This window comes from Psittacula echo (assembly GCF_963264785.1).
Source record: "Psittacula echo genome assembly, chromosome: 4".
NCBI lineage: Eukaryota > Metazoa > Chordata > Aves > Psittaciformes > Psittacidae > Psittacula > Psittacula echo.
Window position 1 is genome coordinate 47,863,813 of NC_137738.1, and position 18,959 is coordinate 47,882,771.

At 45.5% G+C, this 18,959-nt stretch overlaps 1 protein-coding gene across 4 annotated transcripts in view; it reads right to left on the reverse strand.

The window, feature by feature from the left end:
* MYB (MYB proto-oncogene, transcription factor) overlaps window positions 1–14,954 on the reverse strand; it is a gene marked incomplete at its 5' end in the record, with an annotated part of 28,284 nt that extends 13,330 nt beyond the window's left edge. Inside the window, 11 exons of one of the 4 annotated variants that reach the window (XM_080615592.1) lie at window positions 228–370; window positions 1,929–2,291; window positions 3,342–3,599; window positions 4,928–5,032; window positions 5,430–5,510; window positions 6,321–6,555; window positions 8,069–8,289; window positions 8,698–8,790; window positions 9,375–9,446; window positions 11,046–11,163; window positions 14,914–14,954. In XM_080615592.1, the coding sequence (XP_080471718.1) occupies window positions 228–370; window positions 1,929–2,291; window positions 3,342–3,599; window positions 4,928–5,032; window positions 5,430–5,510; window positions 6,321–6,555; window positions 8,069–8,289; window positions 8,698–8,790; window positions 9,375–9,446; window positions 11,046–11,163; window positions 14,914–14,936 (1,712 nt within the window). The remainder of the gene's footprint in view (window positions 1–227; window positions 371–1,928; window positions 2,292–3,341; window positions 3,600–4,927; window positions 5,033–5,429; window positions 5,511–6,320; window positions 6,556–8,068; window positions 8,290–8,697; window positions 8,791–9,374; window positions 9,447–11,045; window positions 11,164–14,913) is intronic. The other 3 variants (XM_080615589.1, XM_080615590.1, XM_080615591.1) reach the window with 3 other exon arrangements.
* Window positions 14,955–18,959: the final 4,005 nt, after the last annotated feature.

Below are 18,959 nucleotides of genomic sequence, written 5' to 3' on the forward strand. Positions count from 1 at the left end.
AGGTGAAACGGTTTTATTTAAAGAACTGCTGAGTGCACAGTCGTTCTGTATTAATAACCTACCTCCACAGTTATAAAGTGGAAGTTTTTCTCCAACCTTAGAAAAATCAGCATGTGTTAGCAAACAAGTCCACAGGAAGCATACAGCAACCAAGCACTCTGGTTGTGTACAAACCTGAAGAAATGAACCCTCGTGAATCCAACAAGATAATGAGATAACAGACTTACACATGATTTTCCTTCTGAGCTTTGAAAGTCTGGTCCCTCTGGAACGGTGTGCTGACAGCCATCTTATGGCCACACACTGGCGTGGATGTTAGTGCAGGGTTGTCCAGGTTCATGTTTTCATGGTTGGATGAGGTGTTTAAGAACTGCAGGCAGGGAAAGGAAAAATCAACAGGAACATGCAGATTACAAGGTTGACTTGACTTCTCACGTTGATGTTACTGAACAAAACAAACTATTTCCTTATGGTTGACATAAGTGATGAGGGGTACCTGGCTACATGGTAAAACAATACTCAACAGTTTGGCTGGAGCACTCAGGAAGCCAAAACGAGCACTTCTAGACAGGGAAGTTACAAAGAAAATGGCCAAAAAGTCCAAAGAGAAACACTCTCCACCACTTTAAGAGCCAAATCTTAACAGCCTGATTTGGATTTTCTACAAATAAATATTAATTAATATTAAGAGCAGTGAGCCCAAGTATGAACTGGGTGAAAATGAGTAAGGGATGTTTCAGGAATAAACCCCCAGAAACTAGGTCTAAATTCTACAAATATTCATAGAGGGAATCTACGTGCTTTTAAGGCAGTAAATAAAGTGTTCATGACAGGAAAAAAATCTCCTATCATCTCTATCAAAACAAAGTCCTCCATTTTCACAGCATAAAATGAAAACTGCCACCTGTGATGGCTGCATGGATTGTTTTGGAATGGAACAACAGGCTGAAAAGAAGGTGGCATTATTAGCCTGGAGAAAGTTGCTTTTGTGTATGTTCTATTCAGTAGCCTAAAATACTTTTTCCATTTCTAGTGTGTAAAAATCTGTGAGCGTAGTGGTATCCTTTATTAGTATTCCCTTCTAGACTCAACTTGCTTTGGATTAAAAAACACTTTATAAAAATATGTAATAAAATACGGACTTCACTGGATAAATGATATATGATTAAAATACCTCATAGGTAATGGGAGATACAGTGGGAGATAATTACAATGCAATCTTTTACTATCCTTCATGAAATAGTGTTTCTCTGACTGCAAGAACTAAAGCCAAACCAAGGCAAAACCACCACAAACAGACAAACAAAAAAACCCAAACACTTTCAAATAGTGCTACAGCTGTGAAACAAAGCAACCATCCCCAGGAATTTGGAAGTGCATGCCAGGCGATTTTAACAGGCCATTTTCCTCCTCATTCCTATTTTGCTCCACTCCATGTGGCCTGGGCTGAGGAAGGCGAGCCATGATTTGAATTTTCTGGTTGTTGTCAGTTTGTCTCACAACCTGAATGCTATTTAAATGCAGTTTGGGGTTTTCTAGGTCAATGAATCATACTGTAAGTGGACAGAGATGGAAAGTATTACAAATGACCAGAAATGGTTAACTCTAGTAGGTGAAGGAGTTAACAGCAAGAGCAAAGCAAGCAAATCATATTCCCCTACAAAAATGATCCAAATAAAAACCAAACAACCTAAAACCCCAAAACAACCCAAGCTCCACAGACTAAATTAAAAGAGAATCAACAGTTAGCTTGCTGATGATCTAACGTCAGCAGTGAGGACTAAAGGCAGTGAGAAGATTCAAACATGGAGTGAAATCAACAAGTGCAACAGTAATTAGTCATTTGTTCCAAAGGATTAGTTTCTAAATTGTTAAGGCTGGGGTGACTTTTGAGAATTAGTAACATCTGTGCAGAAGTCTTGATCTACCTGCGAGGGAGAGAAGGGCAGGCTTTTGACAGGGGAGCACTTAGGAGTTGAGCTGCTGACGTCAGCTAGGACCAAGGTGCTACCGTGCCCACTGGCTAAGGGGCCGGAGTGCCCTCTCCTTTTGCGAAGAAGGACCCATGGAGCCGCACTGCCCTGTGAGGCAGATAAGGACTTCGGTGAGCCAGGAGAGCCCTGACTCGACATGATTTTGCTCAAGTTTGTGATGGGGTGTCCTTGAGGTCTACAAGCACTGGCCCCTCTTTGCTGAAGCTGTGCAACTTTGCCTGAGGGAGCTTTGCTAGCCGAAGTGTCTGTGTCTTCAAAGAATTCAAAACTGCTGAGATCACCCCATGATGAAGGATCCTGAAACAACGTGGGAGGCACGGAGCTATAAGACAGTGTATAGTGCCACCTCATGAAAATACAGTGCTAGGATATGCCCGTAACCAACAACAACAAAGTCTTTCCCAGTTCAGTTCAGCTTGACCCTGTTTATTTGAGTAGTAACACTGTGAAGGCCTATTTGTATTTTCAATATATACTCTGATCACATCAAACTGTCAAACAGCCTAGCAGTGTTGCTGGCAACTGAGTCACTAAAGAAACAATGAGTCAAATGATGTCCTTACTATCTACTTGAGCAGGGTTTTCTGCTTGTTATGCAGACAGTGCCTTTTGCTACCAAAAAATATATGCCTTGGGATCTAAACCAAGACTGGTCTCCTCCCAGACCACACACTTGCTCTGAGTGTGCTAATTGGGATGCGATGCTGCATAAAGCAGATACCTCTGTTTCTGCTGAAGGAGGGTGCCACCGACAAACATTTCAACGTGCCACTTCTGTTGCATCTAGTATCCCAAAGACCAACATGAGAAAAGGCCTATGTCAATGTTAGTCAGCCACTTGGCATTTAAAATCCATGTTTCCAGTCCTTCACATATGCCAGGGCAAGCTCCTTAAACTCTGAGAAGCAGCCATTGAAGCTACAACAAAAACTTCCAGAAAATGGTGCGGACATGAGCAACCACACATAAATCCATGGCATATGTCACTTCAACTGTAAGTATTATTTAATTGTTTAATATCTTTCATGGTGTCTCTGATTTCATTTTAAGGAGACTCAATATCAAAAGATTGTTTCAAGCTCCTATTGTGCAGTTAGCTAAAAGTCACATTCCCATACCAAGATATAGCAGGAAAGGGAGACACCCACAAAAAGCATAGGCAACCTCACTTGAGGGCTTCATTTATGAGCAGCCACATTTTGTTATGTCAGAAGCTAAGCTTCAGATCCTGTAGCAATTAGAAGCTACTCAGAAAAAAAAAACGAAACACATTTAGGACGGTCCCAGTTCCTCTCCCCTTACTTCTTGACCACGCACAAATCCACCTGAGGCAGCAAGTCTACTTACGGAGTCTATTAACTGGAGTGTTTCTGCAAATTCTAAGAGATTCTTAACATTATCCAGGATGTTGCTCTGGTGAACAATCATGCACCGTGCAGGGGATGCACTTTCCTCAGGTAGGCACCCGTGATCCACTGGTGGAGATGGAGTACAGTGGTGATGTTCCCCCAAACAGGAAACAGGTGCATTGTCACCACTGCTTCTGGTACTGTCAGCAATTGTGGTGCTGTGCCAGCCGGGGTAGTTTGATGTGTTGTTCTGTGTCTAAAGGAAGAAGGAAAATAAAAAGAAAAGCGGGGGGGGGGGGGAAAGGCAGAAGGAACTTAGCAATGAAATTGCACAAGGTGTCAGATGCCACTGGACGAAAGATAAAAGTAGTTGCATCATCATCTAAAAGCTTATGCCTATGAAACAATTGTCAAGATGTTTCCTTTCATCACTGCAAGATCTCGTTTTAAGTAATATCAGCATTGTATTTGTTATCCCAAAGTTACCTCATAATTTACTTCCAGGATTACAAGCATATCTCATTCCTAACACATAATCAACTCATTCTGTATTACTCCAAAAGCTCAAAGTGTCTGCAAGTCATTTTCTGTGAGAAGCAAGAAACGGCAGGATTTCCCTACTGAGCGCTCAGCACTGTAGAAGGCTAAAAGGTTTGAGAGTTAGAGTTGCTTTTGTTTGCTTATCTCCTTTTCTTCTTCTATCCCTGTCTAATGCTACAGCTTACACCAATGCAATGAAGAGGCTGTCAAATCAACGTGGTTAGGAAAGCAGAAGAACAAATTAACAGAAGTTTCTTTCCAGTGTGATCATGCAACAGAAGAAATTGCAAAACATTAACTAAAGTTAAAAAGTGGCCAAACTAACGTATCATGCATGCATTTTTACTTTTAATTTAAATATTACCCAAAGACGAAAAAAAAAAAAAAGAAAGAAAGAATCTGCTGGCTATCACCTATCTTCAAAAACAATTTTGGGATTCTTGGCTTTGGTGATGGTGTTAAGTCATTACGTAAGGGTTTTCACAAGTTAACATCCAGTAGCATATACAACAAAATGTGAGACTTCAGTAATAGCCAGCATTTGCTCCGCACATGCAGTTATGAAGAATCTAACATTACTGGGAGAAGTAAAACGAACTGTCAAACATGCACCAAGTCTGAAGCTTACAAAGTGTATACAGCTGAAGGAAAGAGTACAACAGAGAAGGAAAATCTAATGTACAGGCACTACATTTTCATTGCATGAACCATTGCACACATTCTGAAATGCAGATCCCATTGATTTCAGATCTGTGGGATCTTTTATTTTTGTACAATCTTCATGTTTCCAATATCACACCACATTACAGAGCCCAGCCCTGCACCCGCTTTGTGAAGTAAAATACCTGTGAATTGTTTGCTTTTTTTTCCAGTTAAAGAATTTACAAAGCAAATATAGATTATATGTGCTATGTTTCATCCTTTTAAAGCTGAAATATAGAGCCTTGATTAGTATTGAAGGCAGATCGGGAGTAAAAAGTTAAAAAGACAAGCACTGGGGTAATGCTGCTATCCCTCCATCCAAGCACACAGTGACAATCTTACTGGTAATGCCTGCTGCCCTTTCAGTTCATTCTCAGTCGACATTAGTAGCAACTCTAATTCCTTTATTCGTTTTTCTTTCTCAGGGTCTTCATCATTATAGTGTCTCTGAAATTAAGAGTTAAGGGAAAAGAAAAGATAAAGGTCTGATAGGATGTAGCAACTAAAATGCTTATGGCTTGCCGTCCTGTGGTTATAATAGCCAAATTAGACTCAAAGATGAAACAAACTTCAATTGTGCTTTCCACTACCAAAGTCCCTGCTGAATTTCAGTATAGACATTTGAAATGGAGAAAGTGAAAGCATTCACACCAGTTGTCAACTACTGTGTTTTAAATCCACTTCAGAAGAAGCAATTATTAGCCATGTTAGAACTCCCCCACCTTCCCCATTTTCTTTCATCACACTTGTTACATTAAAATGTCTCCTTAACATACAGTGTCTGCATTTTGACTTAGCAAAAGTTTAACAAATTGACTCGTGAAGTGAGGTACAAGTTATCTACCTGAATAGCTGCCGCAGCTGGCTGAGGAACATTGACAATATTTACGTGCAGTGCTACTGGATATGGGATCTGACCAGGGACCTAGGCCGAACAGCAAAAGACACTAAAAGTTATTATTTCTATCATATTGCCTCTCGGCATTATGAATTTGTGTTAAACATACTTTGGTTTTAGGTACTTAATATATATAATCTATGGAAACGAAATAGCAAAAAAAAAGACCCCCACTCCAAAAAATGTTTACAAGAAAAGTGAACAGTTTTTTAGGAATATGACAGTGAGCATTACAGAGGAAGAAAGAAAATTCATATATGAAATATCTACACTTCTTGAAAAAGAAAAGATGAGTAATTTATAGATACACTTGTAAGATTTTTCTAAATTGAAGTGAAAATGCAAAAGATGCAATTTATATCATCTAAAAGTCTTCAATGGAGCTGTCTGAAGCAGCAGCCTGTTTCATTATTAATCATTAATAGAAAAGGAATCAGATTAAAAACAATACTTGTTTACTTGGTTCCAACAGGCAACCCACAAACAGAATACTACTAAAGGGAACATGGGAGATTTTGAGACAGAACACAAAATTCAGATTCAACTGATTTTCAAGAAATGTAATATTCACCAGTACAAGAAACAGTAGTAGGAACATTTTCACTGCCTATGAGACATTAAAAAAGCTGAACCTGATTCCATCACCTGAATGCCTGCAATCAATTTGAAATGTACGTATTTTTATCACTGAATGAAGTCAAAGACCTCACCTGACATCAAACACATACAAGTCCACCAAAACTGGGAGAAAACCCTTCATGCTTCCTAAAAACAGGTATGGCTAAATTGAACAAAGCAAAATAACCCCCACAGATATACACATTTTCAAGAGCTTACATTTTGTGGCTCAGAGATGTGGAAGTAGGGGTAGTCACTGCTCAGCGCTGGCTGGCCAGCAACTGGCAGCTGTGCAGAAGGTGGGCTGTGAGCAAAGGCCATCAAGTGGTTGTTCTTCTGAAAGCCAGCAGCTGCTGAGGAGTGACAGGCTTTAGAGGACTCTTGCAGGTAGCCCTCCTGCTCAACCTTGCGGCGCATGGTGGAATTCCAATGATTCTTGATAGCATTATCAGTTCTGCAACAGAAATTCATGTGTTTTAAAAACAAGTATTTGCAATTCTAACAGATTAATAGGCAGGAAGCTGCTGTTGGCATTTTTGTTTAAACCTTGAGCTGGTCTTTGACCTTCTTCCTGCTCCCACCTTTACAAATGCGACTCAAGACTTCTCAAAGATGCTCAGTATAAAAGGTAGGGAAAAAGACAAATGGGCTACGTTTGTTTATGTACTTTTTAAAACAATCCCTAAGCCTTAGGTCCTCAAACTGTAAGAAACTAATAAATCCAGCTTCACCTCATTCCCATGAGGTAAGGTGACAGCAAAGGCTAACATCCCTTTGAGGCTACCCTAAAGGACTGCCAACATCATCTTCCTAAGCCTTAATATTAGAGTGGAGTTTTATTCTATCTCATTGCTGGCAAGAAAGAATGTGGACAACAGCTGTGAAAAGACTAACTTCCAAGCAACTTTCCAACTGGTCACCTAGACAATGACAACATTGTGCTATACACACAAATTAAGTAAACAAAGCTGTCGGAATTTTTCTTAGCTTCAGAAAAACTGAGATTCCAATTCTCATATACATGAGTCAGGAAAAGCAAACTTATCAAGTCTACGAGATTTTAAGAGTGCGGTTGGAAACAGCTATTTGAAAAACATCGCCACACAGTATCATGGAAAGTGGTATCTGTGGTATGTGCAAGCTACAGAGAAACCTTCCAAAGGGTAATTCCTTTCTTGTTTTCTTCTAGAAGGTGAAAGCAGCCTAGGGAATGCCACCTTAAAAGACTATCACGATCTCAGCATTATATTTAGGCCTTGAAGATGTTTCACCAAATAGCAGGAATAAAAATGGGAAAGGAACCTCCCCCTTGCTTACATTATTTGCTTGACTACACTTTATGTTGAGTCACTTTTACTACAGAGTGAATAAGACACTGATTCTGAAATTATATGCAAGCTGTGAATAAGCTTTCAATAAGATGAATACTTTCAGGACCAAAGTTTGAGGAAGTCAGTTTGTTCTGTTTTACCCATGGATTTTGAACAGGCCAAAATCATCTGGATTCAGGATCTGCAAATGTTGAAGCAGCCTTCTCTTAAGTCGTTTTGACTAAACAGACTGGATTTCATGTTAAAGGTATACCTTTCGCCTAATGTAAATTACATTCCACTACCAGAGCCTGATCCTTCCCTGTTAAATCAATCTAAATTTTGACAGTTATTGCAAGCACAAATAAGACATACAGACATTTAGGAAATTGTTATGGTCTTGCTCTACTTACTACTAGCTCTTTTTTACCTATTGCAAACATTAAAAGCATGCAAAAATTGTGTACTGTTCCATGTACCAACGAAACAGCATAGTTCCCCACTAAGAAAAATCACACCGATGTCACTGGCTTTCCAGGTTTTGATTCCACAATTTTCTGACTTATAAAGTGCAGCCTGAGGCAACTGAAACAGACTGCTCAGACCTGCAGCTTTTCCCTTTTTAACGCTTTAAAAGCTAAAGGTGTATGTCATTACCGTCCAGGCAGCAACTTTGCAATTTCTGCCCATCTGTTTCCCAGCCTCTTGTGTGCCTGGTAAATAATTCTATCTTCCTCTTCTGTCCAGGAGGTTTTCTTCACTTCTGGATTCAAATGGTTGTGCCACCTCTCCCTGCACTGTTTTCCAATCCTTCCCTTCAAATGCTTAGCAATGACAGACCAGCGCTTTGGACCGTATTTCTGCACGAGTTCTATTACCTTCAGAGAAGGACATAAAAACTGCCGGTATTTAACGATGCAAAATGAATCAATGAATATTTCCTGTGGTGGAGCAATATTTTCAACAACATTTCTCAAAATTGCCACAGTAAAACTAGCACACAGTTAAGGTTCCCCACTTCCCATTCATACTTTTACCCAAAAGGAAAAATCTGGTAATAGTTAAGGCATTTGTAAACTGCAACGCTACATTACAGTGCTGTAAAGCAGCATTAATTAATTTGTGTAGAAAACTTAGCACTACAGAAATAGTAAACATTGATATTGATAGGATTGGTCTCCCTCTGGCTATATTAGTGTTGAGACCACCAAAGTCTCTAGAAGTTTTGCCCCAACACATAAAATCCACTAGTGAGTCATAATCAGACAGAAAGGAAAACTGATTACCCTTTGATCCTCCTCTTTAGTCCACGGGCCTTTAATAAGTTCTGGGTTTAGTACCTTCTGCCATCGGTGCTGGCACTGAACATCTGTCCGATTCTAGAGAAATGTAAAATATGCAAAGTAGACCATTCTTTAGACCAGATAAACACAGTGATAACACTCACACCTAGGTACACTTGTTCCTGACGTATTTCACTGCCAACTATGACTGCTAAACCACATGGAGTGATACAGGTGTGAAAAGGTGCTCAACTATCAATACTGAATCTTTGCCCTCTGCACAATAACTGTCGTGCTTTCACATGCAGTATTTCTACAACAGCCAAGGTGTTCACAAAGCGATTATCTTCTAAAGCATAATTACAATTCACCAAAGCAATTTATTTCTCTGTGCTGAGACACTTTTTTTCAGTGTTACATTAAGCTTCTACTGTGAAATACCCTGCCACCCCCTACTTTTGCTTGTTTGATTTTTTCCAGCCTTTTCTGAGAAGTGAAAGGAAACTGAAGTTCAGGATTTCCACAACATTCTAGCTAAATGTCTGAGCTATCCATCTGTGGAGGTTTTATATCTCCCGCTAAACTGTAACTATAGAGCTACCACTCCTCTTCCCCTTACTTGGAAACCTCTGATAAAGAGTTGTCACTAGAACTGGAAACAGAAAGCAATATCCACTTACAGGAAGGAAATTGGCAATGACTTTCCAGTCTTCTGTGCCATTTTGCTCCACCAGCTTCTTCAGTTTCTCATCCTGAATCATGAAAAATAAAACCCGGATATAATTAATATTGCAATCTCTCATGATGCAAATTAAATACTTTTTTAAAAGAAAAGATTTTATCCTTCTAGATATTTTTGCATTTATTTCTGAACTCCTGAGTGTAAGGGGACGTGGTCTGTAGTCTTCTCATACTTTTCATTGCCTAAATCAAGATTTTTTTTCTACAGCTGTGGATTTTGGTAGGTTCCTTTCCGTGCTGCAGGAGAAAGCCTGACTTCTGGGCTCTTTTGTGACTCGCATTTATACATATCTATTTTACTGCTCAAAGCAATGTAACTGTTACTCTTGTACTGGATTTACAGGAGGGCATGGATGTTTAGATGCCAGGCATCAGAATTAGAATTAAATTCAGTAACACTCAGGCACCCAGCTGTCTGGGGACCTCTGAAAATCACAGCCTTAAGCTTTATATGTCTTGAAAGTAATGAGAGTTCCAGTAATTTGCTCATTGCCTACCTGTGTATAATGCATGCACAATAAAACTAACGGTTTTTTTTTGCTCCTGATCGCTGTGAGGGAGTTGTGTGCACCTGCAACAGCAATTTTTAATGACAAGTCCAGAAATACAGACTCTAAAGACAAAACCAATCTTGTGCTGGGAAAGACTGATACAGTATAAAACAAGCAAGAACTGCCCCATGAGACAAGAGGAGAGGAGCAATCCCACCCTTCCCCGATCACAGGCCCCCCGTACCCAGTTCATGTGACCGGACAGTGGCCATTGGGCTCCATGGCTAACCCTTCCTCTCAGGCCACATCACAACCACATCCACCTCTCTAAGAGCAGACTATGATTAAAAAAAAAAAAGCAAACCAAAAAATCCTTGTGGGAGGTCACCTGCCACTGTTTACATATCAATATACATTGTTAGAGAGGAGAAAGTCAAAACAGAACTAATAACTGTATTAAAGTGTTTCACAATAAACTTGAACCAGTTAAATGGCCACAGGATATCTACCTGGCAAAGGAGGTTGATACCACAATTTACCCGGAAAGTCAGCACAAGGGTATCATAACTAAAGCACATTCTGACCTTCAAAAGCAAAATATATCTTGAAAGCTCAATTTTTGGTACTGCTGGATTTCTTTCTTCCAGCTTTTAATTTAGTTCCAATCCAAATCATAATGCTGCAATTAAAGTGCAAATTTCAAATGGCACAGAAGGACTGCAGCAGTTTCTGCCACAGTTGTTTGTTGCTGTGGGACAGTGAACATACGTCAGCTCTCACATAGCAACCATTTTCAAACAAAAAGAGGCAGCAGTAACAATCAAGCACTGCTGCAGGTGACCCTGAATCTGTTTCTCCAACAGGGATTACACAGACTTGCATACCTGTAACGTAGACCTTGGTGGACATAAAAAAAATGGCACTTATACATTTTATTAAAGTATGATCCTCAAAATTAAACAAAACACTGAAAGTAGCTAATGGGCCAAAACCATTGTCCTCATTCTTACACATGGGACTGTCACTGAAGTAAGTTTGCAGGTAAGCAACTCAGAGAAGAACGTGATGCATGCCCTCTCCATCTTTTCACATGCAGGTGACGACTGAACTTGGATTTACCTCTTCGCGGGTCCACCTGGTTTTTCCCAAGTGACGTTTTCCAGTCTTAGGAAGCAGACCATCGTAATCGTGATCATACATCTCAACATCTTCATCATCATCATCGCTACTATATATACTGCAGAAGGAAAACACAGTGAGACACACAGTGGAACATGAGGACTAGAGCTACTTAACTACAAAGCACAAAAAAACCCACTACAATCCTTACAAAGGTTACACAGATAAAAGTTTTAAAACTTGCACAACAAGATTTTGTTCTGCATTCTGTTGTTCTAGTATTCTGAACTGGTTCTGCTGTTTTTGGTATCCACAGATACAAGCAAAGGGCTGGCAACCTTCGTATTACTGTGCATGTTTAGACCTGCTCGTAATGTAAGATCAGTGGTGAGTTACACATTTGGCAAACTTTCAGCCAATGAAGGTTTCAAATTAAAATACAATGTTTGGTCAATAAAGAGGCTGTGTCCATTACACAAGCGCATGTTCAAAACCTTTAACTCGTGCCATGCATTCTGAAAACCATTAGTGTTTTTGTATGTTTAATAGAGCAGATAGTTGTATCATTCCCGAATAAAACACGCTGTGTTTAAATACAAAAAGTTAACCAACAAAAACCTTGTTTGAGAATGTGGCTATGGACCCTGTATGTGAAGACAAAAGTTTCTGTAATTAAGTAAAGCCATGAAGTGCAGTAAACTCTAACATAAAATGTGCCTGCCATTTATGGGTCTGTACAGACAAGGGCTGAGGACAAGTATATTTAATATCCTGCAACCAAAAAATGAATGATTGAACCCTTTTATACTCTCCATTTCTCTGACTTCAGACTTTATTGCCTCTATCCCATTCCTAAGTCCCTCATACTGTTTTTGAAACACTGCTTCTCACCTAATTCATGACTAAGGGATTTCCCCGGAGGCTATCTATGGGTAGAAAGGTCTCTTACTACTCCTTTCACAAACCAGGCTTGCTCTACCCAGTTCATTAAAACTAAAAGAGAGTGTTTTGTAACAAGAGCTGTCTTTCTGGTGGGCAGTATTTCATTTCCAGCTTTTAAGATACGAGCAGCAGTTCTGACCCTTCAGCTAAGAGATGATAACCATAAGTGCTAGAAAGGAGACAATGTCATGCTATGAGACTAAAAACTGTGCTATATCTGATGGTATGGTATGCTGTGGTATGGCAAGGCGTGACGAAGACATTAAAATAAAGTTATTTTGTAATAGTCAGGTTTATGCCATTAGCTTGTTTTCAGGAGATCACTTTTTACATTAAGCTGCAGCATGGCTGTTAGTCAAGACACACACACCTCCAGAATGCAAGCTGTTGAATATACATGCTTTTTAAGTACGCCAGGGTAATCACACCACACATCTTCAACCCCGTTCTCTGGACTGTGGCACGTGCCGTGAAAACTGCTACATGCAAGAAGCTTTCCACAGCCTGCCGTGATGAATGTGGCCTTCCCCAAGCCTCTGATGGGTGGACCCCGAGACTCACCCACCTACTCACCCTCTGCTTGCCCCACGCTGCCCTGGCCCCACAGCCTGCCAGGTCCCACGGCTCACTCCCTAACCCCTGGCCCACACCTCCCTTTAGGGGAAGCACGAGGTGAAGCTCCCACTGAGTACACCAGGGCGAGCGCGCACCCCTCGCCTGCAGCGGGAGCCTCTTAAAGCTCGCACGTTCCAGCTGCCAGGGAGTCGGCTCCTTCCCCTGCTGCCGCTGCCACCGCCGCCGCCGCTCGGAGGAGATTCACTTTTCTAAGTGACACGTAGAGACAGCTGTGCGACTGCCCACATGCCAAAGGAAGTTTTGTGGCTCGATTTCCAAGTATCACTTTGAAAATGAGTTTCGCAGAGAGTAAACACCCAGGTATGCATCCAGCGGTGACTGCGAGGCCGCGCGTTGCAGGCGCCGCGCCGAAACGCCGCCCCGCAACGGCAGCCGGGACTCAGCGCCGAACAGGTTAAAATGACTGAAGTGCGGTGCTAGTCATGTAACCGGTTTATTTAAACAACTCGGGCCTCGCTGGCACGGCAGAACTGAGCAAAACCCCTGTTGTATTACCGGTGCCCTCCAGCAGGAGAAAAGGGCCCTAGGGTTTCGGTGGCTGCTTTAGCCAACAGGGCCTTCAGCGCTGCTCCAGAAGTTTTTATTATTTTACACCTTCGGCCGCAGCCCCGAAGCCTCCCCCCGACCGGCACGGCTCGGCTCGGCACGGCACGGTCCGGCCGGGGCAGTGAGTTGCAGCCCTCCGCCCGCCCTTCTGGCGCAGCTTCTGCGCTGCCCCGGCAGCAGCTTTGAGCGTTTGCCCGGGCAACCGACTTGTGCAACGGTACACCGAGAAAGGAAAGAAATAGAAGAGAGACAGAAGGGGAAAAAATGGGGTGGAGAGGAAATGACTCGCTGCTGCTGCCGCTACCGTGATTGAGGAATTCGAGCACCATCCCCGCGGGGCACAGCCCACTCCCGCGGCAGAGCCCGCTCCCGCCGGGACGGGCCCACTCCGCGCCGTCCCCGCGGGGCAGTCGGACACCCGCCGCGGCAGGGCTGTCGGCCGAGATCGGGGCGGGGAGCGCCGCGTCCCGGCGGGAGGCGCCCGCGAGGCAGGCGGCGGCTGTCCCGCTCTCGTCCCTCTCTGTCTCGGGAGAGACGGGCCGGGTGATCCACCGACAGACGCCGCGACTGCCCCGCTATGACACTGCAAGCACAGCCCGGCGCTCGCCCAGTGACCCGCCGCCTCCTCCCGCACAGCAAGGCCCTCTTGCTTAAAGTGAGTCCCCGAGAGTCCCCAGTGCCGCCGGACGGCGCCGGCAGCCTGGCAGGGAAAGGCAGGGCTGCCGCCTTCTCCTCTGTCACAGCCCAGGGAAAGGGGAGGGGAAGAGGGCAGGGTGCTGGGCTGCAAAGAGAAAGAGAAAAAAGCCTCCACGTGTCCGACTCGCAGTCCCCAGCTAATTAGACAACAACCCCGCTCTGTGCGCCCGCCCGGCAGCGGCGGCACGGACGCGGCCACGCGGCGCTGACGCGCGGTCCCGTCCAGTCCTGCCCATCCCGTCCCGTTCCGTCCCGGCCGCCGACCCCGGCCCTTGGCGCGGCGCGACAGAGCGCGGCGGGGATCGCCCTCTCCAAGGGAGTGCGGCGGGCGGGCAGGCACGGGTGACAGCTTCGGCCGAGCGCCCCGTCGAGCCCGGAGTCCCCGGCCGCTGCCCGCCCAGGCCGCCGCGCTCCGGCATGTGCCGAACGGCGTGTGCGGTACAAAGCCGGCCAGGGAGCAACTACCCCGCCGCGGAGAGCCCCGCTCCCGAGGGCGAACGGGCCACCGCTGCGAGGATCGGTGACGGTGAAAAGGCAGACGAGGGAGCGAGCCCAGCCCCCGCCGCCCACCTGCCGTCCCACCCCGCCTGGATTAAATGAATGAATGAATGAATGAATGAATGAGATGGGACGTTCTACCTGCCGCTGCCGGGCCAGCCCGACATTGTCCTGGCGTGCAGCTGCGGGGAGCGCAGCTTCGCCGGGCTCTGCGCTGGACCCCGCGGGCAGCGAGCCCCGGCCCCGCCGCGATGTCCGGCGGGCATGCGGCGCCTGGCCCGGGAGCCCCGTCAAGTGGCGGGTCTGCAGCTCGTCCGTCTGGGCTGCCGCACCCCCGGCGCTCCGGAGGAGGGGGAGCTTCGCGTTCCGCTTCGGGGCCGGAGGCGGAGTAGCCCAGGTGAGCGGAGGACGGGGGGCTGCCCGTCCGTCCGTCCGCCCGCCCGCCGGGGAAACCCTTCTCCCGCTGCTGCCTTCCCTCTCCCGCTCCCAGCCTGACAGGCGCAGAGCGGAGCGGGACAGGCTGCCCCCCTCCCGCAGACAGCAGGTTTACCTGTGCCGGGGTCTCCGAGCCATCCTCGCACCGGCCGCTGGGGGAGGAGGACGGGGGAGCCCGCACCCGCCGCTGCGCCCTGCTGCCGGGCTGCGCTCAGGCGCTCCGCCGCCGCGCACGGGAGTGCCGAGGAGCCGCGGGAGGAGGAGGAGGAAACAGGTTGAGATTAAAGAATAAACTCTGTAAACAGAGATGCCATCAAACAAAGGGCCCTTGGACACTCCCCCTCCCGCCAAATCTGGCGCCCCTGCAGTGCGCAGGCGCCTGGCGCCGCGCGGCGGGACCGTGCCGCGGCGGCGGGGAGCGGGGCGGGCGGACCGGGGCCGCGCGCCCGTCGGGGCCCTCCCGCCGCGCCACGCCCCGCCCCGCCCCGGCGGGACTCCCCCCGCGCTAGCGCCGCACCGCCCCCAAGCCGCGGCCCGTCGACGGCGCGGCCGCAGCGCTCATTCCCGCGGGGTGAGGCGTTCATTGAGGACGCCGTCGGGGCGGCGGCAGCTCTTGCCCTCCTTCACCCCCTCCATATACTCTGTGCACGGCGGGTGGGGAACGGGAGTCCGGCCGTGCGACAGTGCGGCTACCCCCCGGGGTCTCAGCGACCACCACCGGGCCACGTCGGTGCCTCCCGCCGCAGCGGGGGTGGCCCTTCGCGGGTGCACCTGCTCCGCTCCCTGCGGGGCGTGCGGGCTGCAGCGGCAGCAGCCCTCAGGGGCGAGCAACCCCTCGCGCGAAATATAAAATAGAAGGGGCGCCGTGGGATCCCGGGGGACTCGGGGAGGAAGAGGGCCGGGAGCTGCCCGGCGCCTGGCTGCGGCTGGAGCGCCGCGGGGGATTTTTGCGATAGTTCCCCTTGCTGCTGCCAGGCGGTGGATGGTGCTGCTGCCGGGGCGGCGGGAGGGGCGATGGGTGTCCGATGAGCTCCAGAGAACACGTTCTTTGATACAGAGATGAGTCAGGATGTGAAAAATGGCGAAACATGCAAAGTTCCCAGGCTGCGCGGCTGCTTGAAAAATCGGGGCTTTGCAGCGGTTTCGGCGCACTCGCCCTTTCCTCAAAGGCCCGCGGCTCATCAATGAGCCGCCGACGGGCGGAGCTGGGCCGGGGCGGGGCCGCTCCTGAGCCAGCCGCGCTGCGCCCGGAGGTCCGGGGCTGGCTGGAGCTGGTGGTGCTCCCGAGTCCGAGCGTGCCGCGGGGCCGGGAACAGCCCCCGCCACTGCCCCGTCGGCTCCCTTACGTCCAACAGTACGTAACGGGATTCACCGGCGCGGGCAGCGAGGGGCTGGACAGGCAGCCGGGACTGTCCCCTCGAGCTCTGCGGATGCATTGCTTCCTGGGATCACACCTTGTCCCGAAGTAGCTGGAGGGTCTACGTCCTTCCTGCTTTTCCCTACCAACGCCTCCAACAGACGCTGCCGTCCTTACCAGCTTCCATTTGCCTACCTGTAAAACGTGTCTGCTGCAGTTGGGACCAGCATTAGTCCCGGGTGGAGGGACGTTATACAATGACATCTTCACCTCCTTGCAAAGCATGTCTCTGCTAGGAACGCAGGGCTCTAATGCTACTGGCAGCAGCAGAACTGGAAAACCGAAGACTAATTCACCTCTGTTCTGTGAACTTTGTGTATATATATATATATATATATACACACACGAACTTTATAAAGTATGTATTGGCATCAGCATAGAACAAGGTTACTCATATCCATTAGATTTTTGAGGCTTTTTTTTTTTTTTTTTTGATAAAGATGTATTTGCATGAAAGAAGTCAGAAGGCCAGAGAAAATGTAGGAAGACCCCTCAGTGTCCACACTGTAGCTAGCCAGGTGTTGGGGATGTTGCTCTTGCAGCATCAAAAGCTGATAATAATCCACAAGAATATATATTTTTTTTCAGTGGGGGGGAGGTGGTAAGATTACTTATGACAGGAACAATACTTATGCAGTTCTGTCAGAATGTAATCAGCTATTTAAAAATAAGAAAGACTTAAGAGTGCTGCTCTGCCAGCAAGCATTGCTTATGTGTGTGTGAGGCCTGAACCGGGGCCTGTAGTCAATGCAGCTGTAAGGCTTCGACAGTATTCACTGGATCTGCTGCTAAGTACTGTAAGTACAATACTGCTTACCCTGCAACATAAAATATACTTCCACTGACATGGTGTGGTTGTGTTGCCTATAGTTTTTCCATAGAGGTGCAAACAAAACTGCAAGGTTATCTCTTCCTGCTTCTGCAGGAAGCCTTTTTCCTTGTTGATTTTTTTTGCCTATATTTCAATGTTAACTGAGACAAATTCAACATCTTCCCTATTTGGATGTAAATTTTCTGAATAAATGCAAAGAATGTCTATTATTGCTCTCAAGAGAACTGTTAATATGCACTGAATATGCACCGTTAATTTTCTTCTGAAGGTTTTTTGTGAGACTGCATTTCTTCTCCAGTGACTGAATAAATACATTTTTTCTTCCCAGATTGGGAAAAAAAAAAAAAAAAAGTAAATCCATATTTGGTTTATAAGAATCCTTAATATTGCAAATATAACATATATTTACTGAGTTCAAACCAAATAGGGAAATGACACCTCCGATCCAGGTTTAAAGACCAGTGTTGCCCAACTCTGCATATGTAGACCCCACTAAAATCTGTAAGGTATGTGCATGGACTCCACCAGTGTTCCTTCATTTGTAATGTTCAAAATGCAGCTAAAAATGAGCCACAACTCTACTATTTTGTTTTCTTTCCCCAGCATCTGTAGCCTGAAGCAATTTGGGCTGTGAGGGTTCTTTATAACACATCCGTGCCAAAGCCCTAAAGAAATCACCCTTCTACGCCTGAGCTTAAGAGATCATACACCCTAGATGTGCAGTAGCAGACTTCTTACATTACCCTTCCAACTTCATTAATTAGTGATGTCTCTGAGCCTATTTATAGTAATTGCATCAACTGCCAGAGTAATTGTAAACAGTGTAACTGCATGTTCTGGTGATCTTTTACTTACACAAATTATGTAAGTAAGGTAATAAAAAGTAATTATATAAATGGTAAATACATGTGGAATTACTTGATTTCCTGCACCTCCACTACGAACACAAACCTCAAAATGGAGTTAAAAGCATGTGGAGAAAGTTTCAAGAATCCTAGTTAAATATCAAATCCAAGACCTACTGTCTTCATCCTTAATGTTTTCCTGTTGCGATCTGCTGCTTAGCTGGCATGACTTGGGCTGAGCATTGCCAACAGTAGTTAACTAGGCATAACCAAATAGAAAAGGAATCGTGAAGGAAATCTAGCTGGGAGAAGAAGAGTAAGCCTGAACACCAGGATTTTCTAAATGGATAGGGGATATAAATTCTTTATAGGCTTTGGAAAAATCCCAGCAGCAGTCTCTACCTTTGTGTTATTCCTAATTCTGAATTTGTTACAGAATCTGTGAAATCAGTGTCTAACTACTTACCTGATCACACGCATTTTTTTTCTATCAGTCGTGTGACAAATCATCACCCTGGTTTCCCTCTGGACCAAAGGCATTTTAGAATGCGAAAAGCATTTTGCTAAATGCATGTCAATATGTTTTTTTTTTTGTTTACTTTCTGCATTTCTTTCAGCTTGTGCAGCAAAAAAACCATGCAACTTTCACTTTTTTAGTTTCACTTTTATACTGTAGATACTGTAAAGTTTCAAATGCAGTTGTGGTATTTTTATCATTGTAAATCAGATTTTTTTTTAAATATATTCTTGCCAGAAATATTTTCAATACTTTGGTGTAGACTTCCTAACCTAAGTTCCTCATAAAAGTAGATAAGAAGATTGATTAAAAACTCTGGGGAGAGAGGCCAGAGACTGATGTTTCATGCTGCTAGTATCAGATACCAAGTCACAGTCACATATTCAGCCAGATTCCCCTACCAGCAAATATATATTGTGCTACCTCTACACTGTCATACCCATGTTTTCTTGTAGCCGGCTGAAAAGCCAGAGGAAGGATAAGTGAGCTGGGAGGAAACCGTTTCAGTGGCTGGAAACAAGTTCCCCCCCTAAGGCTATGCATCCATGTG